Here is a 27,438-nt window from a genome sequence, read left to right as displayed (position 1 = left end):
TATATAACAAGTAAAGCACATACAGTTATTTTTGAGGAGCTCATATTAATAGACTACACACACACACACACACACACACATAGAGCAGTCCCTCCTTATCTGGGGGGGATGCGTTTCAAGACCCCCAATAGATGCCTGAAACTGTGGATAGTACTAAACAGTATATATTCTGTATTTTTTCCTATACATACATACCTATGATACAGTTTAATTTATACAGTAGGCACAATAAGAGATTAACAACAATAGTTAATAATAAACTAGAACAATTGTAACCATATCCTGTAATAAAAGTTACATGAATGCGGCTACTTGTTTCAGGAGATCCCTTGCTGAAATCTTCATATAGGCTAAGTGCTTTCTGACAGCATGTGGCTATCACTTGGAACACTTTTCTGTTTGTGTCTTTCTGTTACAAATTTAATGTCTTTTCCATCTTAATTAAACACTTACCACATACTGTGGCTGTAACGTTTTCAGTTTTAGGTGCAGCAGCAAAACTAGCACAATTTTTTTTTTCCTTCACAATTTCACAGATAGATTTTTTTCTTACCATAGATCTCAGCGACCTCAGCATATGATTTTTAAAAATTTCTTTGTTGAGAACTTTCACCTTCTTTGGCATATCCAAATTGCCAACATTACAACTTTTGCACCTTGGAGCCATTGTTAAGTAAAAGGAGGGTTATTTGAACACAGGCACTGTGATACCACAGCAGTCCATCTGATAACCGAGACGCTACTAAGTGATTAATGGGTAGGTAGTGTGTACAGCATGGATACGCTGGACAAAGGGCTGGCTCTCATCCAGGCAGGGTGGAGTGGGGCAGCGAGAGATTTCATCGTGCTACTTGGAACAGCGTGCAGTGTAGAAATTAGGAATTATTTATCAGTTGTTTATTTATGGAATTTTCCATTTAATGTTTTTGGCCCATGGTTACTGAAACCACGAAAAGCAAAACCATGGCTAAGGAGGCATTATACGCACATGTTATATATTTATATGTGCGTGTATATATATAAAAATTTCTTCACTTATAAATCTATTCAATTTTTTAACTCTATTCAACCACATACTTAAATTTATTTATTTTTAATATTTTATTTATTTACTTTTAGAGAGAGGTGAAGAGAGGGAGAAAGAGAGGGAGAGAAACATCAGTGTGCAAGAGATACATCTTTCAGCTGCCTCCCACATTCCCGAACTGGAGACCTGGCCAACCCCCCAGGCATGTGCCCTGACAATCAAACCAGCGACCTTTTGGTTTGCAGGCTGGGGCCGAATCCACTGAGCCACACCAGCCAGGGCACACATACTTAATTTCTAAAGGCTTGATTTTATTCTCTACTTCTTCTATAGCATCTTATTCTTTATAAATATAGTATCTTCCTTTATCTCTTTGAGAATTATGCTTTAAAAAATTGGAGCTATATTCTCTCAGCAATATTTGTTTTTTCAAGCTCTTTTTTTTTAAAAAAAAATTATTTTATCTTAGACTTTCATGTGAGAGGCTGTCACCAAATGTGGTATTTGGCTGTCCTTTCATTTTTAAAGTGAGGCATCAAAAGGAGCTTGGAAGATGTCTTCGTCCATTTAGGCGGCTAGAACAAAATCCCATAGACTGTGTGGCTTAATAACAACAGAAATGTATTTGGTGTTTCATTGTTCAGCATGCACACTTTCACTGAACCCTCATTTTTAGCCTGGGTGCCTCTCCTCCATCATCCCCTGAGCAACACTGTACCGCAGTCCAGAGCCTCACATTTCAACCTTTCCACTGATTTCCCATCTAAAGTTAGAGTAAGGGAGAGGAACTTGTCTAACTTTCTGTGCTGGAAGGGCAGAGCTGGGGCTGCAGCGACTTTCTATAGTCTTCCCTAGAACCGCCCTCTGGTGTTTACTCACACCCTACACCCCAGCCTCCACAGAACCTGGTGCCCCCAGTTCCCCAGTCTTTCTGGGCTGTTTGGTGCAAGTGGTTTGCCTCTTAGTGACTTTCCACCTCTAGGCTTTTAGCTGTCAGTTTTTTGTGTTTTGTATCTTCTTACCTACTGTTGCTGCTTCTCCTATTCTCTTGTTCCTTATAAGTATATACCTTTATATATATATTTTAAAAATTCCTTTATTACTACTTGAGTTGGGTTTGTGGAAGAACCTCCTGAAATACATGTGTTTAATCTACTATATTTAACCAAAAATTTTAGGGCTTATTTATTCTTATTTTATATAATTCCAGTTAGAGTGGATATCTGATTTTTGAACAAAGAGCACTTTAGAGACACTACAACACAGAAACTTTGGAGTGAAATAAACCTAGGTCCAAATTCTAGCTCTGCTGTTACTGGTACCTGACTGTGGGTAGATTATTTAAGCCCTCTGAGTCTCATTTTTCCCTGTATAACAGGGGTCATATTATCCAACTTACAGAATTCCTGTGAAGGTTAATTGAAATACAGACTTTACAAATAGGCATTACAATCCTGTCACACAGCATGGGGCTCCCTAATGGCCGTGGCTGTCATCATCCTTTGTTAGCAGCAGCGCCATCACTCTCAGAAGAGAACCACAGGGCATGGTATGGACAAGCCTCCTTAGGGCCATGAGAAAGTATAGGAGCAGCAATATTGGGGTATCTGAGTGAAGTCAGATTATTTTTATGTTTCATTAGACCTATAGATATTGCAGTATAATAACTGATACTCACACTGATGACTTGAAATAGCAAAAAAAAATATGTTCTTTGTAGTATGTTTAAGAAGACAAAGAAAATATAATTAAAATGATTCCTATCTAAAATTTTAATGGCGAAGCATATTATGTCTGTGAATTAAATCTTGCTGTCTATATGGAAAACTTAGTTGTATAGAATAACTCATTTGCTTCAGTGTTCGATGTAACTGAGATTTTACTTTTAGGGGCCATCAGATCAGTGGTATACATGTCTGATCTTGCTGAGAAAATTTGACCAAAATGTTAAACTCAGTAGCTATGGTGTTACCTCCTTTGGTGCATACACATTTGCTTGAATACTAACTACAACTTAAAAAATGTAGATTTTTTCCCCTCCAAATACAGCCTCCCTTTCCCCTTTAGAGCTAGCCTTTTGAGACTGGAGATGACATGAAAAGAAGTTGCTTTCTTAAACTATTATAAAATTTAAAAAATAATCCTGTACAAATTAAGAATGTAATTTAAACTGTTTTATATTTTGGTTAATTTATTTTTTAAAAATAATTGAGTTGTAAATTATTTTACTTGCTTTTTAACATATATTCCTATGTAATTGAATGTTGCTTGCTACAATAAACTTTTATTTTTTATAGATCAATAATACAATGAACAGTACAAAAACTGAACATACAGCTACAAAAGGAACTTCGGTGGAAAACAAACCAGATCTCAAAGCGTCAACTGACTCTAATGCCATTTTACATTCATCTCTGGCAACTAATGCTTCTAATCATAATAGTTGTGTGGTGGATATACTAAGGAAAAATGAAGGTATAAAGATAGTGTTTTAAGTAAAGCTAAGTAACACTTTCTATAGTAATGATAGGGAATTTTAGAGTCTTTGAAAAAGTAAAAGTCACATGGTTTTAATCCATTTTCAAAATAATAATATACCTACATTATTGACCCTAGTTAGAGTGATGTGTGATGTCAAGGTACCAGGCAAGCACTTGCCTGAACAGTAGTCAGTAGTTGTGAACTCTGGAACTTCAATGAAGAAGCTCTCGTCTGACATTTGCATTTGGCCGTTGTGTTCAATGCCACTGTTGCAGTACTCTGTTTTTCTTAGCATCTGTTACTGTTCGATATTATTTATTTTGGGCAGGGATTTTGTCTGTCTTGTTCACCTTTTATTTTTTCAGCATCCAGATTCATGCCTGGTAAATAGTAGTCACTTAGTAAATATTTGTTTAGCAAATAACTGGATTATCCTCAGAAATGCAGTTATTTATGAGAATTGTTGATTAGCCAGTGATAGTCATGGGAAAACTTGTAATTTTGTGACCTTATATTTAAAATAAGTTCATTAGAATATTCTGAAGCCATTGAAATATATTAAGTGTTGCCTCTGATTTTACTATCTAAAATTATTTCATTAATCTCATTCTGATATACCCCAACATAGAAACATATGACTTTATTTTTAATTTGAAAAAATCATGACAGCTGATACAAATTTAATTACTCTTCAATGATTCAAACTTAGCAAGAGGAATATCCTTTTTATTTTCATTTTTCTTTGTAAGTTGATAGTATACAGAAATACTCAAGGAAAATAATTTTTGGCATTTCATTACTTGTGGAAGAGGAGAGTGCTTTTGTTTTACTGGTTTTCTTACGTAAGGGAATCATTTGGTCAAAGTTATAGAAGCTTGGTCCTAGACTGCAAATTAAATTTCTTTCTTGTAGTGACTTTCTATGTCTGTCTTATTAAAAATTTTATATCTTGAAAAACAAATATGAACTTTGAGATTTCAAAATCTTAATGCACTCTATATTCTATATTGTAAGGCAGTTTTGATAAAATGAATACTAGGCAAATGGGAAAACCAGATTAGCCATACAGTTGTAGTATGACCACACGTCGTACTATGAGGTGCCAGGTCGTACTACCTCACACGTCATGGACACTCAGATGCATGAATGAATGGCTACCCAATCTCAGCTTAACGGAAAGAGACTGGGCTTTTTCTCTGCAGGTTGGAGTAGCTGGGATTTTTCAAGAGTGGAAAGGGACATGATTAGGTTTCTTCTTCAGAAGTGGCATTCTAGTCTCACCATCAGGAAGAACTATGATAGGAGATGATGGGGAGACTTGATCAGGGGCTCTTGTAGGACTCTAAAAAGAGAAGCGTAGAGACTAAAGCAGGGGGTGGGATGGAGAGGAGAGAAGGCATAATTTCGGAGACTTTTAGAATGTAGTATCTATTAGACTCGGAAACTGGTTTTATATGAGCAATAGAAATGAGCTGAATGTGACTCCCAGTTTTTTGGGTTGGGCATTCAATGGATGATGATACTATTCATCAAGATTAGAAATACAGGAGCAAGAATAAATTTGGGGAAGAGATAGGTTCAACTTTGAACTTACTGTTTTTGAAGCACTTGAGGGACATACTTAGTAAAGATTTCTAATGGGCAGCTGAATACTTATGTCTGGAGTCTGGGAAGCAGTTCTTGTCTGGAAATGTAAGTTTAGAAGTTAAAGGAATCTAAAATGTAAGCTTTGCAGAGCAGGGACTCTATCTGATGCATTCATTGTTAGATACCCAGAGACTGGCACAGTGCCCATGATGGGTATTTGAGAGAGGTATGATCATGAACGGTAGTTAAAGCCCAGAGAAAATATATAAAGGAAGAAAAAAGGTTTAGGAATACCTGCATTTAAAGAATCATTTGAAGAAGAGAAGCTAGCTAAAGAGATTGATATGGGGTTCAAAAAAAAGATTGGTATCGTTTTTTTCCGTCTCTAGTGGGCATCATAGTTTGTGACTAGTGTATCCATGCCTCTCTCTACCACATACATGACTGTACGCTTATGAGATACAGTCCATGCCTGCTTTGTTTCACCAATGTAGAAACAAGCATGAAGTCTGGTAGATAGTAAATCTTTAGTCTTGTGGAATAAATGGACATGAGTCATAGGAAGAAACAGCTTCCAAAAGGAGTATGTGGCCAGCATAGTGTACATTGCAAAAAGGTGAAGTAAATGAAAATGGAAAAGTATGCCTTAGAAATCACTGAAGTTTGCCAGAGCCATTTTATTAAAGTCTGTAGTGTTTTAGAAACCCCGTTTGGAGATGTCCAGTCTCCAAAGGAAACAGAGACTGCTCTGAAGGGAGTTAACGAGGAGAGTAACTGGAGAAGACCTGGGGCTCAAGGAAGATGAGAGTTTGCTTGCTGGGCTTGATAATATGGACTGAGGGCCAAAAACTACTGAAGAAAAATAATTGTAAATTCTGAAGAGAGAGGAATGATTGATGAGAGGGTCCCAAAATACCGGGGGGAGGAATGGGACCAAGAGCACAGGAGGACAGATTGAAGTTCCTTAGGAGCCAGGTCAGTTCATCTTCTGAAATGGGAAGAGAAGGTGGAGAGGAGGGGCACAGTCATAAACACCTTTTGAATTTAGGGCAGGAGAACGCACCAAATTGATCGCATTTATGCCTGATGACCTCTATTTTTTCCCCCTAAACTGGGAGGCAAGGCCTTTTGATATATAATTTAGTAGAGTTATTCTCAGAACAACTATTCAGTGTTTAGAATGGAAGAGAAGGCTGAGAAGTTGGATATCCACTGTGAATATCATCCACTTTGTTTATCTAAATATCTTGGAAACTAATGGTTAATTCATGTAACTGACATTTGTGGTGCTCATGTTTATGATTTTAAAATTAAAAAATACCAAGAATTGTATGACAAGAACTATAAGATAACAATTATCTGCAGGTATTATATTAATAATTGATCTTTTCCCTTTAATTTCAGGTCCTCACACTTCAGCAAATACAGGTGTTCTAAGTAGTTGCCTGGATTTAAGAACAATAATTCCTGAAACTTCTGTATCCAGTACTGTTTGCAGCGCACAAACTATGGTAACCCAGCAGACCATTAAAACTGAATCATCCCGTACAAATGGGGCAGTTGTTAAAGATGAAACTTCACTAACAACATTCAGTACCAAATCTGAAGGTTTGAAATGTGTTTCACATACTGTATTTTGAACCATTTTTGTATATAAATTCATCAAATTTATTTGTTTTAAACAGGAAATGAAATGTGTTTCACATACTGTATTTTGAACCCTTATTTGTATACAAATTCATTAAACAGTTTTAGATGGGAGTTACATTTCACCTTAGATTGAATCACCTGTAAACATATTAAGCATTTCAATTAAAACCATTATGCAATATACTTTCTCTGATGCCTTGCGTAAAATATTTAAATCAGGGCACACTGAAATACAATAATGTGAATATATTCAGCAAATTCTTTTTCCTTAGAAAAGATTAGTTCTAGGCTATAGAATAAGTTCCCCCAGCTTGATTGATTTCTGAATTTGTAAATTCTCATTTTGTTTCATCTTTGGTAAATGTTCTCTGAGGTTCTAGCTGGTTATCAAACTAGAAAAATCAATTTTGGAATTAGTTTGAGTTAGAGGCTACATATTTCTAGTTATTGTGATTTTTATCACTCTGGCTCTTTCTGTATATTTATAAATTACATTTTAATGTGTCTGTTTGATAAGTGATTATGGAATCTTATCTGATTAACTGTTTAACTTTTAGTTGATGAAACATGTGCACTGCCTGCAACTAAGATCAGCCGTGTGGAGGCACATGCTACAGCAATGCCATTTTCTGTAAGTACATGAACTAGAGACAGTGTGTGTTTACAGATGGCTAAATATGCTTTAAGTGCTAAGCAGCTTTGATGCAAATTTACAAAAATATTACTGGGTGTCCTCTAGTAATGATTTGACATAGATTGAAAAATGAAGAGTTGAATAGGAAAAATGTTCACAGTAATGTTAAGTGAAAAGAGCTGGATAAAAAGCTATATACACACACACAGATCCATGCATACTGTGGTCCCAATTTTATTAAAAATTAACATGCCCTGCCTGGTGTAGCTCAGTGGATTGAGCTCGAGCTGCAAACCAATGGGTCACCAGTTCGATTCCCAGTCAGGGCACATGCCTGGGTTGTGGGCAGGTCCCCAGTAGGGGGTGCATGAGAAGCACCCACACATTGATATTTCTGTCCCTCTCTTTCTCCTTCCCTTCCCCTCTCTCTAGATGAATAAAATCTTTTAAAAAATAAAATGAATAAAAAATACAACCGGCCCTGGTCAGGTTGCTTAGTGAGTTGGAACAGCCTCCTGATAAGCTAAGGTTGCAGGTCTGGTCTCTGGTCAGGGCACATTGGAGAAGCAGCCAATGAGTGCATAAATAACTGGAGCAACAAACTGATACCTCCCTCTCCTTCCCTGTCCCCCTCTCCCTTCCCCCTTCCTCTCTCTCTCTAAAAAGTTTAAAAAAACATAGAACATTAAAAAATATATACCCCATACATGCATTAATATTTCACCTGAGTCTACACACATCTACACTATAATGCTAGATAAATTTTTCCAGGTTGTGGGGCCACAGATAATTTTTACTTTCTTCTTTATGCTTTTAAGATTTTTCTCTAATAAAATGTGTTACTTTCATAATCAGAACTGTGTCTATGCACATATATGTATATGTGTAAATTACATTAATGGTTTTAAGAGTAAAAAGTATGTTATAGAACATAAAACTTGAATAGTTCTATCACCAGCTGTTTAAAAGGAGAACAACAGAATATTGCAGTATTAGGTTAGGCGTACCTATAGGGTAGCCCAGTAATCTCTGACATAGCATTGTTTTATGAAGCCTAGAATTGATCTGCATGGCACCAAACTTAAACTGTTAAGACTGTGCCTCACAAATATACCAAGATTACCTTAATTAGATAAATATAAGGACAATACATGTTTGTGTGCATGTGTATCTATATACTTGTTAATATATTTTTAAATTACCAATCATTTCAATGTTATTGCTATGAGCAAGAGTTTTTATTTGACCTAATATTTATTTTTTTAGAGTCTTCAAGAATTGTCCATAGCATTAGTTTTTTTCAATCATGATTTTATGGATGTTGGTCATGTATTTACCTTCATCAGCTTTTACCTTTACAGAATGTTAGGTCCCAGTCTTCTTAAACTCTTTTCAGAGAAGAATTATTAAAATATGAACTTTTTTCTCTTATATCTGTTTTGCAGTGCATCAGCCAGAATGGTATTAATATTTGTTATTTCAGTTGGAGTTAGTTGTTTTACAAAAGGTGTTAAGTTTATACAACTTTAAAAATGAAAATAAGCTCAAAGCTATTCCTTTCTTTTAAAAAAAAGCCTTAAAGACTCTTAGTTAGCTCACTTTGTCATGTGTGATAGCCTAAATAACAAATAATGTGAATTATAAGCATGTACCTCTGCTGTTATATATTTAAGACAAATAAATAACTGAAGTGCACATTTGTTTTGAGCTTCTGGAAACAGTGTCTCATTTATAAAGAAGATGGCTTAAAAAGGTTAGTTCCAGGGATAAGTATAATTCACTTATCACTAAAAGTAGCTTAAGGTAGAGGAAGTTTATTTCTTTTAAAGCAAGATAAAACATGTAAAACTGTTTAATCTGCTCCTCTTTAGTATCTATACTAAAAGATATTCAAATTGCATTTTAGTTTTGAACATTTTTTCTCCTTTTAGGTTTGGAGAATCACAGGTATTTGAAGTGCAAAGATCACTGAATTTCTGCTAGTTGTTTTTGAATCTAGAAATAAGCCAGCTTGGAATGATTTTTTTTTTCATATTAGCTCCTTTTGGAGCAAGTTGTAATGTCACACTAAAGGGATTACATTTTCCAAGAGGGTCTCTGAGATGACAGTGTTTTACAGAACAGCTGGCATTTTAACATACCACTGATTGGAAAGCATGCTAACTCCAGCTAGGTTGATAGTGCAGAGCTACTGACTTGGAGAATGCCTGTCACTCCCTATGTTTGAATTGGCATCCCTGTTTCACTCTCAGTTGACCTAATCTGTTAAGAGTTTATTTACTTATGAACTATTAATGTTGTGGTGTTTACCCATATACCTACTTGTAGATCACTGCATGGATTTATTAAATCTTGAAATGTATTATATGCTCAATAAGAGTCTTCATAAATTTTTCTTTCTCTGAAATTAGAAAGAGACTCCTTCAAATCCAGTGGCCACAATGAAAGCAGGAGGAGAACGACAATGGTGTGATGTAGGAATTTTTAAAAATAATACAGCTTTGGTGAGCCAGTTTTATTTGCTGCCAAAAGGGAAGCAAAGCATCTCAAAGGTACCTATTAATATATTTTTATACACTGTGAGTTATAAGCCTCAAGAATGGGATTTTTTTTTCATTACTTTGATTGGAGTTACTTGAATGCATGAAATTGGAATCTCACAGTCTATAATTGAGAATTCTATAATATATACCTAGTTACCTTATATTCTTTTTAAAAGATCTTTTTATAGAATATATCACAAGCAGGTCATTTAAAAAATCTTATAAATAATATAGTCTGGCCAGTAAGATAAGGATTTTTTGAAATAGCTCTAATTTTGTTTTGTGTTTAGAAAATAGAATATTTTTTTTACTCCGAACTTTGTTTCTGATTTCACAATTAAAAAGTGTAAAAGCCCCTGTAGGCTAATGAGTACAATTTAATTTTCCCTTGATCCTGTAACCCCTTAAAGTAGAATGTGAATATATATGTGACATTAAATAACCCTATAAGAATTATGAAATAGATAACTGCTTCAAAGCATATGGAACTTTTTTTTTTTAATCTGGAATGGGGAATTTCAGAGAGAATTGCCAAGGGAATAGACATTCAATTTGAATCTCCCAAAGATCTGCATAAATGGAGAATATATCATCATTATATTTTAGTTTTTTTACTATTACTTCTGGTGTCCCTCTTTTTCACATTGAATTCTTCCAATTCTTGGGAAAAAATAGAAATCTTGGTTAATAATTTGTTAGTATTATGCCTAATGAAATTTTTGGCTGCAGTTTAATTTCATATATAAGGAAATATCCATATAAGGTCCTAGCAGCTACCTATTTTTCCCAAAAGGTAAAAAGAGCATAGTATTTAGAACCAGTAAACTTGGATTTGAATGATTAGTTCCAGCACTCAACAGTGTGACCTTGGACAAGTTACTCATTTAACCTCTCTGAGACTCAGTTTCCTCATCCCTGAAATGGAGATGACATAACTCTCTCTTAAAATGGGATGATACAGTGGTGCTACATGTTTCACAGATGTGTAGTAAGAGTTAGGGAGAATATGTAAAAAAATGTTCTTAAATATTTTATTATTATGCTATTACAGTTGTCCCATTACGTCCCTCCATCCCCCTCCACCCTCCAGCCTCCACACCTCCCTCACCCACATTCCCCCCTCTAGTTCATGTCCATGTGTCATAAGTTCTTTAGCTTCTACATTTCCCATACCATTCTTGCCCTCCCCCTATTTTCTACCTACCGTCTATGCTACTTATTCTCTGTACCTTTTACCCCCTCTCCTCCTCCCACTCCCTTGTTGCTAACCCTCCATGTGATCTCCATTTCTGTGGTTCTGTTCCTGTTCTAGTTGTTTGCTTAGTTTGTTTTTGTTTTAGGTGTGGTTGTCAATAATTGTGAGTTTGCTGTCATTGTACTATACATGTTTTTTATCTTCTTTTTCTTAGATAGGTCCCTTTAACATTTCATATAATAAGGATTTGGTGATGATGAACTCTGCATTAACTTGACCTTATCTGAGAAGCACTTTATCTGCCCTTCCATTCTAAATGAAAGCTTTTCTGGATAGAACAATCTTGGATGTAGGTCCTTGTCTTTCATGACCTGGAATACTTCCTTCCAGCCCCTTCTTGCCTGCAAGGTCTCTTTTGAGAAATCAGCTGACAGTCTGATGGGAACTCCTTTGTAGGTTACTGTCTCCTTATCTCTTGCTGCTTCTAGGATTCTCTCCTTCATTTTTACCTTGGCTAATGTGATTATGATGTGCCTTGGTGTGCTCTTCCTTGGGTCCAACTTTTTTGGGACTCTCTGAGCTTCCTGGACTTCCTGGAAGTCTATTTCCTTTGTCAGAATGGGGAAGTTCTCCTTCATTATTTGTTCAAATAAGTTTTCCACTTGTTGCTCTTCCTCTTCTCCTTCTGGTACCCCTATAATTCGGATGTTGGAACATTTCAAGATGTCCCGGAGGTTCCTAAGCCTCTCCTCATTTTTTTGAATTCTTATTTCTTCTTTTCTGTGTGGTTGTTTCTTTCTTCCTTCTGGTCCACTCCATTGATGTGAGACCCAGCTTTCTTTCCATCACTATTGGTTCCCTGTATATTTTTCTTCATTTCACTTATTGTAGCCTTCATTTGTTCATCTAATTTGCAACCAAAATCAAACAGTTCTGTGAGCTTCCTGATCACCAATGTTTTGAACTATGCATCTGATAGGTTGGCTATCTCTCGGTTGCTTAAAAGAATGGGTTCTGAGGCTTTCATTTATTCTTCTGTTTGAGCCATCTTTTTTGGGGGGGGGTCTGGTCACGCCTGTTACGTAGTGAGGGGTGGAGCCTTAGGTGTTCACCAGGGCAGGGCAACCCAGTCGCTGGGTTGTGACACTGTATGTGGGGACGGGTTCCAAGAGGGAGCAGTGGTACATGCTGTGCCCTCTGCTGATTTCAGTTCCTTTCACCACTTCCCCCAAGCAAACTGGACCTTTTCTGCTGCTGATTCCCATGTGGGTGGGCTTGTGCACCCTGTGGGACTTTCCAACGACCTCTCCTGTGAGGCTGGGTGTCTCTCCCTGTGCCTCAACCCCCACAGGTGTTTTCAGTCAGTGCCCCCAAGGCTCTCTTTCCCAGTGCTGTGATCCTAGGTTGTGCGCATTGTCTTGCTTCACAATCGCCGCCTCACTGGGTCTGCCAGTTGCCACCCCTCGGCCAGGGTTTTCCAGCCGCTGCTTGCGTGCCCAGGTTCTGCCTGCTGTGGTCTTAAGTGCCCTGTCCCAGCGTTCTTTGTGCCGCACAACCCCTCTCTGCCCGGCTGCCTGACTCTGCCACTCCTACCGGTCTAGATGAACATGTCTATTTTAACTCCTTGGTTGTCCGACTTCCATACAGTTCAATTTTCTGTCAGTTCTGGTCGTTATTCTGTTTCTAAATTATTGTTGTCCCTATCTTGGTTGTGCGGGGAGGCACAGTATGTCTACCTATGCCTCCATCTTGGCCAGAAGTCTAAAAAATGTTTTAAAGTTGTAAATGTTACCCTCTTCCTACCCAGAGTATGAAATCCAATTATTTTGTTTAATCATTTATTCAGCGTGGAGATGAGATAGTCATAACTTTGTTTATAGTGGTTGTTAATTTTTGCTACCTACATACTCTTCATGCACAGAATACCCTTACATTTCTTATAATCAGTGATTCTCAACTGGAAAGCACACTTTTCCTCTGAATAAGAATCGCCAATTTATGGCATCATTGCTTTTGTATCGGAGGGCTCATCCATGTGTGATAAGAGGGAAATAAATGTGAACTAGAACTTTAAAACATAATTCATTCTTTAAAAGTTTTCTTTAATTAAAAATAATTAACTGCTCTTTTTCCTTACTATTACATTTTAGATAGGAAATGCAGACGTACCTGACTACAGTTTACTTAAGAAACAAGACCTTGTTCCAGGAACGGGATACAGATTCAGGGTTGCTGCTATCAATGGTTGTGGAATCGGCCCTTTCAGCAAAGTCAGTGAATTTAAAACTTGTATTCCCGGTTTTCCCGGAGCCCCTTCTGCGGTCAGGATTTCAAAGGTGAGGTGTCAAGCCAAGTAAATCATTGACACTCTGTACACGAACTAAAACTGTCAGTTTGGAGATTCTTGTTCGTGTCTGATGTAATGAGAGATATTTAAATGGGGTAGACTAGAAATTTTAAAAATATTTATTTTCTAATCACTCACAGTATTTTTAAAGACCAAATTTCAAGCAGAATTAAAGCATCCAAATTACAGAAATTCAGAGAAATCCAATATGCTTCTTAGTATTAATTTTGTTCTTATTGTTTATGGAACCAAAAAGTTTGTGTTGGAAGATTTTAATAGAATACATGAAATTGGATTATATTTTATTCTAAGGTCCTGCCTCACCTTAGAGAGGAAAAGGTCTGCTTTCAAGCAAGAAAAATCCCTTTCTTGGGAAAGTACAGGCAGACATTTAAACCTAGGTATGTGTTTGAAAAGTGGGCATAAACTAAACATTGCAGATCCAATTAAGGTACGTTTTTTAAACTCAACAATAAAAGTTCTAACATCTAATGCATTTACTTTAGCAAAAGCAGCATTTTGTGTTCTAAAGATAAAATCAACATAAGTGATAGCAGAGAAAACTTCAGAACCTTGACCTGTTATTTTCCTTCTTCTCTTCAAGAATGTTGAGGGTATCCATCTTTCCTGGGAACCTCCAACTTCGCCTTCTGGAAATATTTTGGAATATTCAGCCTACTTGGCGATCCGCACAGCACAAATACAAGATAATCCAAGTCAGCTTGTGTTTATGAGGATTTATTGTGGTTCTAAGACATCATGTATAGTAACTGCTGGGCAACTTGCAAATGCACATATTGATTATACATCTAGACCTGCCATTGTGTTCAGGATATCAGCAAAGAATGAAAAGGGATATGGACCAGCTACACAAGTTCGATGGCTTCAAGGTAACAGTAAAAAAGCACCTTTAAATTAAATTTCTTTTTTACTAAAGCTATTGTGATTATGGTTATTTATTAGTAACTGGTTATGAAGATTTGTCATTTAAAAGAGTATTCCTTGTATTTCTAGCAGTTATGAATTTGAATTTGTAAGTTCTTAAAATGTATTTGCTCAATTCTAGATCCAAATAAAAACAGAAAAGAAGTAAAGACTCTCTGAGAATTAGTATATGGATTCTTCGTTATAGTTATAGCTCTTTCACAAAGGAACATGGTAAAATTAAGATTAAAGCTAGAAGGTTTTATTACCCCAATATATTTTATAAAGGCCATGTAACTCAGTTAGAGTTCTTGAGGTGATTCTAGTAACTGGCTGTTGTACAATGTGCTGTCTCTATAGTAAATGTTCTTTATATTGTAAAGGCCCTGTCTTTGAGTACTCCCTCTAACTTGATTCTGTATGAGCAGTATTCCTCTAACAGCTGTTTTCTACTGGATAATATAATATTTGTGATATTAATCTTAGCAGCCATTACATTTCTTTGTTTATTCACAGTTAGCACAGAGCTTAAGAAATTAAAAAAAAACAAGAGGCAAGTTCAGAAACTCTGCTTTTGAATTTTTATTATTTTCCAAGTATCATGGCAAAATATAGTGTGTTTTCTTGATTCATACCAGGGTGATATATAGGAATATATTTTTCGCCAAGGCACTTAACTTTGGCCCTTAATTTCCTCATTAATAGAATATTTTACCTTTAAGTTTTCTTTTAGCACCTAAGTTCTGTATTTTCATCAGAAGTGAAGTGTTTCCCTGAACAATTCAGCATCTGTTTTCATGGTCCTAACTTTTCTTTTGCTGAAATTAAAACATTCATAATTTAAAATCAAAATTAAAGTATACGTCCCTCTTATTGCAGAAAGAAATAAGCACCTTAAAAGGACACAAATTTTGAAATAGTGTTTTAAACATTTGTAAGATTTTTGTAAGTGCTCTAAATGTTTTATTTTTGCATTGTTTTTACCTCAAAATTGTATAAACTTTTTTACAACTGAAATATAAGCATTAGATAGCTTACTCTCAGGTTCCATTACAACCTTAAAGATGCAGGTAGGGATTCTGGATACTCTGCTACAGGTAACCTGTTTTAAACCTTTTAGGAATTTCATGGTTTCACTGCCTATTCAGATCGGGAATCAATATACAGAGCAATAATTAGAGAAAAGATATTTCCAACTCAGAGCTGCAGTAACTGCAGGGGCACAGGTCTTCTTTTTTGTACCGTGTGACCTTATGCCAGTGTGGGTTGACGGAGTAGTTACGTCCTCCAACTTCATGTATAATACTCCCAGAAGAGATAGATTTAATAGATGTGCAGAATTGATATATATGTATGTTCCAGTTACTAATTTAAAGTGTATAGAATATTTTAATATATAATTTTTGTAAAGAACTGGGATTTTTATACTACAGTATTTGTAATTAATGTGTTTCACTAATGAAGTTTCTCTTGAAGAAAATATGCAAATTGTTAGATGCGTAACAAGTGGTTTCCAAACTCTAAAGGTAAAATAAATGCACTACTATGGTGTTGTTAGAATATCCCCTTTTTGTGGCTGTATGAATCCTTAATCTTTAAATGTGTACTTTACAAACAATGTTTACAAGGAGCTTCTCCGGTTTGTTATCCCAGCACCTTCCTTGGTGAGAGCTTCATTCTGCATTTGTTTAACTCATATGCTTTGCTTTTAGCATATACTTGCTTTTTGCACTAGTAGAATTATAACTTACCTCATTATTATGTTTGTAATTATTTGTATAGCTTCCATAATATGTCTGATATAGGCTAAACAAATACTTAACCAAAGTTAAAATAAATGGTAAGCAATTTTGCACATACTAAACGCTAGGGTTTGTTGTGTATGTGTGCGCGTTTAGTTATAAAAAGAGTAAGAATGGAAAGTTATAGTAAGTAATGTTTCAAAGCCCAATTATTTTAAAGATCTGTTTATTTCATTAGAAAAAAGTCTGGCTTTTAACCCCTTATTCTTTGCATTAACAGTTTGCATCTTGAAGCTTCTCTTAATGACAAGGAATAAGCTGTCTTTAAGCAAAGAATGGAGTATTTGTTTGAGTGTGCACATTTATACCTATTTAGTATTTGGTTTAATTTACTTTGCTTAAATGCCTCTACTGTTATAAACCACAAGGTGAATATGAACCTTTGGTTCTAACACCTGTCTTATTTTCTATTGGGAAAGGCATTCTTTCTCTACCAGGGGATTTGTTAAAATAACTAGTGTTTTTACTTTGAGAATTAGCCCAGAATCTGTTATTATTTTTTTTAGCATTTATGAATTAAGTACTAGTCACATTTATCTGTCTGATAAGTGATTGGTGACTTAAAGATGCTGCTGAGAAATCTCTGTGGCTTTTTCATTAACAGTTAATAAGAGATCTTTGACCCGTGTGTTCAGGACTAGAATGGATTGGGGTAAGTGGTAAGAGAAGTGCGTTTAGCTTCTTATGATTGGCATGTTTCTCTGTGAAGATCCCTTTGAGCAGCAGTGGGCTATATATTATGCAGATATCAAAAGAGGATTTACAATGAGTTTGAGTTAAATTAATTTCTTTACTTCTCCCAGCTGTATAAGCAATTCAGATGTACAAGTCCTTATGCTACAGTCCTCCTCCTGGGCTCTGCAACCTTGGTTCACATATGCAGTAAAAAGCTTTTGATGTTGCATGCTCTTAGAATTATGTTTTCTAAAATACTGTATTGGTTTTAATTCAGTTTAGTAAATTTTGGCAATTTGACTAGAAATAGGATATTATAGACTCACTTTCATCTGCATTTTTTTAAAAAATGGGAATAATCTGATTGCATGTATAAGGCCCTCTTGTTCTATAACTGAATTACATAAATATAATCATCAATAAGAAGGTGAAACTGTTGATCCATTATTTCAAAGACTTGTAGACTAGCAAAGATTTGTTCTGATTAGAGATGTGGTCTACTACAACTGAAGATATTTTTATTTTTAAAAATGCAGCACTTGTAGCATAAAAATCATTTGTAACATTGGATATCAAGAGATTATTAGTATTTAAATTATTCTAGTCATATGGTCACAAATGAACTGGGTTGCAAAGTAGACTTGGTCTTTGACCATTTAAGCAGGTATAACTGACAGTTATGTTTTCCAAGAAATGATTTTAGGCAGTTTTATGTATTGTATACCAATGATATGTAAAATAAAGCACCTTTTCTACTATAACCAATTACAGGTGTTATTTATTTTGAACTATGTGAAAGAAAAATTAATGATGGCAGAGTAAATCTGTACAAATGTTGATTTCTATGTTAGTCACTTAAAATAATATAGGCAGGTTCATAAAGAATGGATTATGTCTAAAATCTTGTTTTTAAGTCAGTAGATTGTGTTTAGGAGTCATTTTCTTATAGAAATGTAAAGCCTGACCCTAATTGTAGCTGAGCTAGTATGCTTGGAAGTTAAAAAGCAAATGGCTCAAAACAACAGTCTAAACTTGTTGTCACCTCTTTTTTGTCTTCTATTTACTCTTTAATTTTTTATAGTTGGCATATAATATTATATTAGTTCCAGGTGTACAGCATAGTGACTCATTATTTATATATCTTATATATGACCACCACGGTAAGTCTAGTACCTATCTGTCACTATGCAAATTATGGCACAGTTGACTGTTCCCTGTGCTGTACACTGTACATCCCCGTGGCTTATCAATTTATGGCTGGAACTGTGTGCCTCTTACCCCCGTTCACCTGTTTACCCGCCTCCACAGCCCCCTCTGGCAACCCTCAGTTTGTTCTCTGTTATCTGTGAGTCTGTTTCTGGCTTGTTGTGTTTATTCATTTATTTTTTTAGACTGCAGTTATAAGTGAAGTTTATTCAATCTTAATTATTTTCCTCATGCTTTTCACCCACTTTTAACTCAGAGCAGCCAGGCTTCTGTCCTTTTACAACATCAAAATGGCTTTAGCAAAGGGCAGGGATAACTTCTCATTTCCCAAATCCAGTGAATTGTTTGATTATACGTAGCCTTGTCATTTGAAGCTTTTAACCACTCTCCTGACACTGTCACGGTTTTTCAGTTTCTGGGATGCCGCACTCCACCTTTCTTTATGCACCTTGTGTCCCCTTGTCTGGTTGCCATCCTGTGTTTTTTTTCCAAGATTCAGGTCAAATGGGGCCCACCCAGTGAAGCCCGTCCTGACATTCTCCATTTCCAGGTAGACTTGACCCCTTCTGCTTGTCTGCCCAGGGTCCTTCGCTACATCTTCTGTCACGGCAGTCTGTGTCCTGTCTGCCCTCATTTGTTAGAACCGTTCCTCCCCCTCCGCCAGGCGGTAAGGTCTTAGAGCCAGACTGGGTCTTCATATTTCTTCCATGTCACCCATTTAGCTGGTACTTAAATATTTTAACAAATTATTAAAGAAAATTGTTACCTTTACATAGCTCCATACTCTCACTCCCCCTTCTCAAATTAGGGTGAAAATGGGAGGGGGCTTTTGAAAGGAAATGAGGTTTTAGCAGATTTAATAAGGCTTTGGAGGAAATACGAACCTCAGCTTTGTCTTAGCCTATCCTGCTGTTACCTAAATCCCTAAGAGAAGTTCTGTGATAAATAAGGCATGTGCCACATATTTACTAGGCTAAAGGGGATTTAATATAGATCCTCCTGATCTCAAGAGGAAGTCTTGGATCTAAAAAGATTAGTGAAATCAGTGGATATTGCTGGATTATGGCTTTTAACATTGGATGATCAGGAGAATGAGCCAACAATATTTTCATAGCTAACCTCTCTGATTTCCATATAGGAAAGCCATGGGTGATTGTCTAACATTAGAAAGAAACCTCCTGGTTTTAATATTTAAGCACAGGGAACTGCTGGAGGACACAGATCCACCAGCATTAGAACCATACTGGATTCTGTTACATATCAGGTCAGGTCACTCTTGTCACCTCTGAGCTTATGGGGCAAAGGATTCTTGTAGTACTGGAGAACAAGGTAATATTGGCATACCTTCCTTCTAAGTCTCCCAGGTATAGTTGGGAATCCCTATGCTTATTTATATCCCTATAACTCAGGAAAAGACTGTGTTATCATTCATAGAAAAACATGAACTACTACATTCTGGGGAGAAACAATAAATTCTGTAAACTGTATAAAGAAAGAAAAGGCTATAAAATTCAAAGATACTTCTTGTTCAAAATAGATTTCTTTTTCTTAATAGCATCCGTTTCCTTCTTTTCTGCCCTCAGCAGACCTAAAATCAGGAAAATGTTCATTTGTGGGACTGTTAATCTCAGCAAGTAAGTGTGGCAAGGGTCTTTTGTTTTGTATATTTGGTGTCTTGGGTAACTTGAATTGAGCATAAATCTGGTTCTTAAAGTTCATCAAACTCAAATCTGACTACCACTCATGCCAGGACCTCAAATTCAAAAGTCTTGAGAATACAGTTATGATGATGCCTTTGGCCTTGGATAGAGAGAAGGCTAGGAAGTCATAGGTATGAGGCTGTGGAGGATTTCCTATTTCCTGACTTGATTTAGTGGTTCTGCAAAAAGTCTTGGCAGAGTACTCAGAGATGTCAGGGTGTTTACATATAACCTCTGAAGATAAAAGTGCAAAAGGTATGAATTGGGGGCATATCAGATATGCAAGCTGTTAACAGAGCAGGAAATGGTCCCTCACCCTACCCACTCACCCATTCTGGTCTCCTTACCACCCAGAGACAAGGAGCTAAAGGAGACATCATTCATTCCTCACCATGAGCACTGAGGAAGGTACAAAGAGAGCCAGCCCTCTGTGTCTGAGCATCACAAGTTAAAAATAAAAGGTAGCAGCTGGTATTTGTTTTTGAACATAGAGTTAATTCTTCCCACTAGTGAATTGTGGTCCTATAGATATCCAGCCCTGACCAAGAGCATTATCCATTCCTCTGGGGAGTTAGAGTAGAAGTTCCCTAAGAACTTGAAAAAGGTTTTCTCTTCCTTTCTGTTTCTTATATGAGAGGAAAGAAAAAGCTACAGGTATGGTGACTACCATCCAGTATAACAAAGGTGCGCGTGTACCACTGTGGCAGCATAGCATGTAAGAAAGTGGGCAGAGTGCTGAAGGTCCAACTGCTTGATCCAAAATCAATTTGCTCTGAGTTGCGGCCTTGCACCCTGTGGTGGCAGTTGCCCATTCCAGCTAAAATATGGGTAAGATCTGAGTCTTGTGGTCACCTCAGATTTTTAGAATAGCTGCAGCAATGTCTGGAGCTTTCTGATGAGTTGGAACCCTTGTATGAGACCCAGCTGTGGAGACTGGGCCTGGGGAATCTACTTTCTACTTCCCCATTTCTTGGGAGTGGTTTGCCAGGCATTTGCTGCTAGGCTTAGTCTGCCTTTTGCACCAGCTCCCTAACTCAAGATGGTAACTCTAGCCTGCCCTTTTTGGGTACAGGGGACAGATTGAATCACTCAAGATCTTTGTTTTGTTTTGTTTTTTAATTTTTAAATTTGTGCTAAACTGATAGCTAATACCCTGAATCAGGAGAAATTACACCTTAACTGTGTCTTATTTAAAATGCAAAGTGTCACTGCCAGTGATAACCTTGGCAAAGACATGATTGCAAAATTGTTTATGACATTTGTGTGACCAACCTCACACCTGTGACTGATCAATTTCAAGAAACAGCCAATAGCTATCCACTGTCCACATTTTTGGATTACTTAGTACATAAATGTACTATTGAAGAATGTGCCAAAGGGAATTTGTCCTTTTTTCTTTTTAGATTTTTTAATTTATTTTTAGAGAGGGAAGGGAAGGAGAAAGAGAGAGAGAGAAACATCAATGTGCGGTTGCTGGGGGCTGTGGCCTGCCACCCAGGTATGTGCCCTGACTGGGAATCGAACCTATGATGCTTTGGTTCGTAGCCCACACTCAATCCACTGAGCTACACCAGCCAGGACTGGAATCTGTGCTTTTGAAAGTCAACAGAGGTCAGTAAAGAGGCGGTGTCCTTCTCAGTTTATTTTGGAATTTGCATCCTCTATCATTTCATTCTCACTTTATACAAATAATCATACTGAGTGAGCAAAGTAGCCAGTGAACTAGAATTATGCCAGTGAGCCTGCTTGGCAGAGTAGAACGGCCACACTGCTTATAGTATAATCTCATTGGATCCTGTTAAGTTCTGTGCGTGAGGAATAGCTCAGACTCACTCCGTTTTTCACATTATCATGTACTTCTTCCCCCCCAGTTACAAGGATTGGCTGATATTGCAGTGCATGGCAGTGTCTGAAATATTGGGGAGATGTTCCGTTTCTTTGTTGATGAAATTATGTATTACATAACCTTATACTTTTTTTCTTTCATAATATTTGTTGTAGAATAAATGATCATGCGTACCCTTAGCCATCAGCTGAAGACGTAGAACATTTCAGATACCTAGAGTCCCGCATTTGTCTTCCCTCCACACACCCTAAGAAGTAAACACTACTCTGGAGGTGGTTTTTTTGGTTAACAATCCTCATGTTTTTATTTATAGCTACCATCTATGTATGTATCCCTTGTAAGTTGTTTAGATGTACCTGTTTCTGAACTGTTATGTAAGCGGTATTATGCCGTATGTATTCTTTTGTGACTTTTTTCTAACAGTTGTTTTTGAGATTCCCATTCATGTATGTATGTAACTGTATTTCATTTGTTGTCACTGCTGTATAGTGTTCTATTACATGACTATACCACAATTTGTCTGTCTGTTCACGGAGATTTGGGTGGTTTCCAGTTTTTGGTTACTAACAAACAATGCTGCTCTGTACATCTGCCAGTTACAATGTAAGCTCCGTGCGGGCAGGGGTTTTGTCTGTTTAAACATTCACCATGTCTAGAGCAATGCCTGGCACATGGTAGGTGCTCCGCACATATTGGAGGAATGAATGAATTCTTGCACATGGATCCTGGTGGCACATGGGCAAGGGTTGCTCTAGGGCCGTTCTTTTCAAAGTGTGCCCCAGGGACCTGGCAGGGCCCCTGAGATTCTTTCCAGGGGTCTGTGAGGACAAAACTCTTTTCATAAAAACACTAAGACATTGTTTGTCCTTTTCACTCGCATTCTTCATGAGTTTAAATGTTTTCTGGATATATGACAGCATCGCACTGACAGCTAATCAAGTGTGTACTTGTGTTTTTTGTTTTGAAAATGTCTCTTTTAATTTCTAATACGGCAAATGTTAATAAATATAGCCCACACGAACAACAGCAGCTTGAGATCCTCAGTAATTTTTAAGGGTGTTAAGAGGTCCTAAAACCAAACATTTGAGAAACCTCTGCTCTAAGAAGCAGGCTTTCCTTAGTCACGCTGAACTGTTTTCTAAAGAGTCTGTGTCAGTGCACACTCCCCACTGGCCGTGGCCGCGTGTCGTGGCTCCACGTCTCGGCAGACTCTTGGCCTTGACTGTCTTTTGTACTTGTCAGCTGGACGACTACTGTTATGCCTGGTGTCTTCGTGTGGGTTTAATTCACACTCTCCCGATTACTAATGAAATTGAGGTTTTCCTCATGTACAAAAGTCTCCTCTTCTGTGAAATACCTGTTCATGTCTTCTGCCCATTTTTTTCTATTTGGTGTGTGTCTTTTTTTCACTGATTCATATGATTTCTTTATATATTCTGGATACCAATTCTTGTCATTTAAACATGTTGCGTATATCTTCTTTCAGTTTGTGTATTATCTTTTGTAATTGTATTGAATCTGTTGACCAGCTTGGAGAAAATGGATAATCTTTTCAATAGAGTCTTCCTAGCCAAAAACATTGTATGTCTCTCCATGTGTTTGGTCTTTTAATATCTCTCAATAAACTTTAATAATTTTTCTCCATAAAGGTCTTCATGTCTTATATTAGATCCCCCCCCCCAGGCATTTTATATTTTTTAATGCTATGGTAAGTTTTTTTTTAATTACACTTTCTAGTTTATATGGTTGCTGCTGATTATAGACATATTGGTGCTATGTGTTGATTTTGAATCTGGCAGTCTCACTAAACTTTTATTTTAATAATGTCTTTAGATGTTATTTTGAATTTTTCGTGTATCATGTCATCTGCAAATAGAGAAGTTTTCTTCCTTTTTGATCCTTACACCTTTAAAAAAATTCTTTTTACATGTCTGCACTGCCTAGGACCCGTAGTACAGTTGAAAAGAACTAATAATGCACTTCCTTACCTCAGTCCTGATTTAAAGAGAATGCTTTCAACATTTCAGTTCAGTATTTTTTCTCCCACAAATGGCCTTTGTGGAGTTAAGGAGATTCTCTTCTAATTCTAGTTTGCTAATAGTTTTATTATGAATGGATGTTGAATTTACTGCTTTATATTATCATTTAAATGGTGCAATAGGTTTTTTTTTGTTAATGTTAATATATAAAATTATGGTAGTTGACTTTTTAATACTGAACCAACCTTTAATTCCTAGGATGAACCCAACTTGGTTATGGGTGTGGGTCCATGCGTGCGCTTTAATACATTTCTGGACTCAATTCGCCAGTGTTTTGTTTATGATATTTGCTCCTCTGTTGGTGAGTGAAGTCAGCCTGTCATGCTCCTTTCATGTCTGGTTGTTATTTCCAAGTTAGACTAGCCTCACGAAATGAGGTTTCTCAGTTGTCTGGAAGAGTTTCTGATTAGGCCTTGTCTTTAAAGCCATTTGCCATTCAGAGAAGAATTGTAACTATTGCTTCCATTTTTTTGGAGGGTATAGGATCATTAGGATTTTGTATTATTGAGTCGGTCTTGTATATATGCAGCCAAAGTGAGTATGTCAGTTTTGATAATTTTTTCTAGTGATTTCTTCGTTACACTTTTTTTGTTATGAAGTTAGCTGTATTATCTTTTTAGTTTCCACATCTGTAGTTATGGCCCTTTTTCATTCCTATTGGTTTATGTGTGCCCATTAAAAATTTTTTTTCTAGACCTTTGAATATTTAACCCATTAGTTATTTTTTAGAGTTCCTCCCAAATGCCAGGGGTGTGTTATAGGTGTCTATTTGTTTTTTTGGTAGAGTTGCTGGGGACTGAAGTATTATAGTTCAGTCTTTATTATTTTGCCAGAAAATGAGCTGTAAGGTTTTGGTTTTCTGAAATTTGAGAGTAGTTTCATGATTTACCATGTGATTGGTTTTCATGCATGTTTCACATATATATGAAAAGAATGGTGTGTTCCCCAACTGTGGAGCATAGTACCCATTAACTCAGACTTGTTAGCTGTGCTGCGCAGGTCTTCCTTACCGATTTACCTCGTGCTTGATTTCTTATCTCCTGAGGCCTCCAGATCTCATGATGATAGATTTCTCAGTGTCTCTTGAAGTTGTCATTATTTGCTTTCTTTCTCTTCTGCCTTTATTATTAGATACTTACTACTGCATTTTGCCATGTATAATGCACACCCGCATGTTGGGAAAACTTTCAGGAAAAAAAATCTTTCACTTTAATTTTTTTTTAATTTTATTTATTTTTAGAGTGAGGGGAAGGGTGGAAGAAAGAGAGGGAGAGAAACATCACTGTGTGGTTGCCTCTCACATGGCCCCCACTGGTGACCTGGCCTGCAACCCAGGCATGTGCCCTGACTGGGAATTGAACTGGCGACCCTTTGATTCACAGCCCATGCTCAACCCAGAGCTACACCAGCCAGGGCTCATATTAATTTTTTAATTAAATTTTTTATTTATATTTAGAAACAAAACCGATTATTGTATTCCAGGGTATTATTTTGCATATGGGTGTCATTATTGCTTTCTAGTTATACTTTTAAATGCATAAGTACAAAATAATTATATTTATATAGATACATAATTAGTACCACCCATGTATAATGCACATCCTTATTTTGCCCTCAAAAATTAGGGCAAAAGGTGCCCACTATACACGGCCAAATACGGTAATTTAGAATTCTTCTATCTTCCTTGGTGAACTGAACCCTTTATAATGACTCAGTGCCCATGTCTGGTTGTTGCCTTTGCTTCATTGTTGTCATTACTTACCATAGCAATGTTCTGCTTAGTCTTTATCTGAATACCTTAGATTTTTGTTTGGCCTTATATTGATATTTTAAGTTTGCAGGAGGCACTTAAAAGGCCAGAGAAAATCTGTCTTTTTAACTGGATAGGTTTGTACAGGTATATTTTTTGTGATCACAAATATAAGTTGGACTTATTTCTAGGTCCTCATTATAAATTACTTTTTTTTGTCTACACACCCTCCTTGTTGTCTTGCCTCTGTTTTTCATTTTCTCATTTCCCCCTCTGTTTGTTGGGTTTTTATTTTCATTTTTTCCTGAGTTCCAGTTGGTTTACAAATCTCATTTGTTCTCTTTGTAGTCTTTTGCTCATTATTCGTATTTCCCATTCTTCTATTTCTTTACACATCATCACTTTTTCTGTTGAGTCCTTGAGGGTGATTCCACTGTTGTTTTCCACTCGTGGTGCCCTTTTCCCTTGAGTTCGGTGGTATTTTAAACTTACTCTCCTTGGGAAGTAGGAATTACTTGAAGTATGGACTGAAATTGGAATCTTTGAGAGGATTTTCTCTGCTAGATACTGTTTGGCTACCAACATGAAAACATTTTATCAGCTTGAAGGCTCCAGGATTTCAGATCACAGACCTTGAGGGCTGGCCTGTATGAATTTGAGTGCTGGTGATGTATCCCCCTCCACCTTGCACCCGAATTGAGCCAGGCACATTGCCTAGCTGTCCACTTCTCTGCGGTGGCCCTCCTGGACTCCAGCGAGCCTTGGGCTTCGTGTCCAGTCCACCCACTGCTGTTTCATGGTCTCGAGTGCAACAGAACTCTCAGGGCAAAGCAGGCTTCGGTGCTGGCTTACCTCACAGGTTTCCTGTTTCCACTTCCTTTTTGGAGTTTTGCAGGACTTTCATTTCAACTTGGATGTATTTTAAATATTGTATATTATTTATTATTACTTTATATCGTTGCTTATATTTTATCCAGCATTTGGTTTTGCAAACTGGGAGTTACTGAGGGTACCTAGACTGCCTTATAATGGGAAATGAAATCTAAAATTAAAATTTGCTTTGTTCTGCCCTTGATGTAAGTAGGAAACATGGTAGTTTATAGTCTATACAGAATTATAGGGTGCCTAGTTCTTCCTTTTGCACTGTCCTACAAGACAGCACTTTCATGAGACTGCTACGTGCAAGCTTAGAAAGAGAAAGAAACCATTTCTTAAAACATACACTGTTCCTTCAGAGGTGTCAAACTCTTTTTCACCGGGGGCCACGTCAGCCCCGCAGTTGCCTTCAAAGGGCCAAAATAATTTTAGGACTGTATAAATGTAACTACTCCTTGACTGTTAAGGAGCTGAAATTACATTCGGCCCTTTGAAGGCAGCTGATGTGACCCCCAGTGAAAGAGTCTGACACTCCTGCTCCAAAGGAACAGCTCTGCTATTTCTTTAAACGGCTGTTAGCCCAAATATTACCCCTTTGTGTTCTTTGATTAGTCAGTGCTTTGGTTTGGCTTGAAAAAAGGACTTGGATTTGGTTTCTTGGAAACCAACCATTGGGGATTATATATGCATGAATAAGCTTTCTTGGCCTGCCTGTCCTGGCTGAAAGGCACTGTCTTATGATGTATCTTTGCCCAGCAATTTGCTTCCTATCGATTACCCAGTGTTTATGGTTCAGAAATATCTTTCGTTCAGATGTACTCTGAACTCTGGGAAACAGATGCAAAAGAAAGACACAAAATGGTTACTGTTTGTTTTAGAGGACACTCAAAGATCTAAATTATACCATAAAGAGGCAAAAGTTTATGGTGTAGTGTAAGAATATTTTTAATCTTACGTATTTTTATGGAAGATGGAGGAATTACCTATCAATTTAGAACTTCCACCCCTAAAACTAATACGCGGCCATTAGGTTACTACAGACAGAGCCAGCACATATTTTACTGACGTTTTTTGGCACACTTGCATTAACCTTGGCACAGGAGCTACTGTAATTCATTGCCTTGCACAAGTATCCGTTGAATATGCAGTACAAAAG

The 27,438-nt window shown here is 36.9% G+C and overlaps 1 protein-coding gene across 3 annotated transcripts in view; it reads left to right on the top strand.

Annotated features, from left to right (window-relative positions):
* HCFC2 (host cell factor C2) overlaps positions 1–17,626 on the top strand; it is a 39,630-nt gene extending 22,004 nt beyond the window's left edge. The window contains exons 10-16 of one of the 3 annotated variants that reach the window (XM_045826432.1): positions 3,325–3,502; positions 6,500–6,606; positions 7,303–7,376; positions 9,311–9,326; positions 9,791–9,931; positions 13,268–13,453; positions 14,069–17,626. In XM_045826432.1, the coding sequence (XP_045682388.1) occupies positions 3,325–3,502; positions 6,500–6,606; positions 7,303–7,376; positions 9,311–9,326; positions 9,791–9,931; positions 13,268–13,453; positions 14,069–14,383 (1,017 nt within the window). In that variant the 3' untranslated portion in view covers positions 14,384–17,626. Of the gene's footprint in view, positions 1–3,324; positions 3,503–6,499; positions 6,704–7,302; positions 7,377–9,310; positions 9,327–9,790; positions 9,932–13,267; positions 13,454–13,776; positions 13,866–14,068 lie in introns of all 3 variants that reach the window. The other 2 variants (XM_045826433.1, XM_045826431.1) reach the window with 2 other exon arrangements.
* Positions 17,627–27,438: the final 9,812 nt, after the last annotated feature.

This window comes from Phyllostomus hastatus, unplaced genomic scaffold, assembly GCF_019186645.2.
Source record: "Phyllostomus hastatus isolate PE091 unplaced genomic scaffold, TTU_PhHast_1.1 phas_scaffold_755, whole genome shotgun sequence".
Lineage (NCBI taxonomy): Eukaryota > Metazoa > Chordata > Mammalia > Chiroptera > Phyllostomidae > Phyllostomus > Phyllostomus hastatus.
The sequence above is the reverse complement of the archived record's forward strand: the minus strand, read 5'-3'. Positions and strand labels throughout refer to the sequence as shown.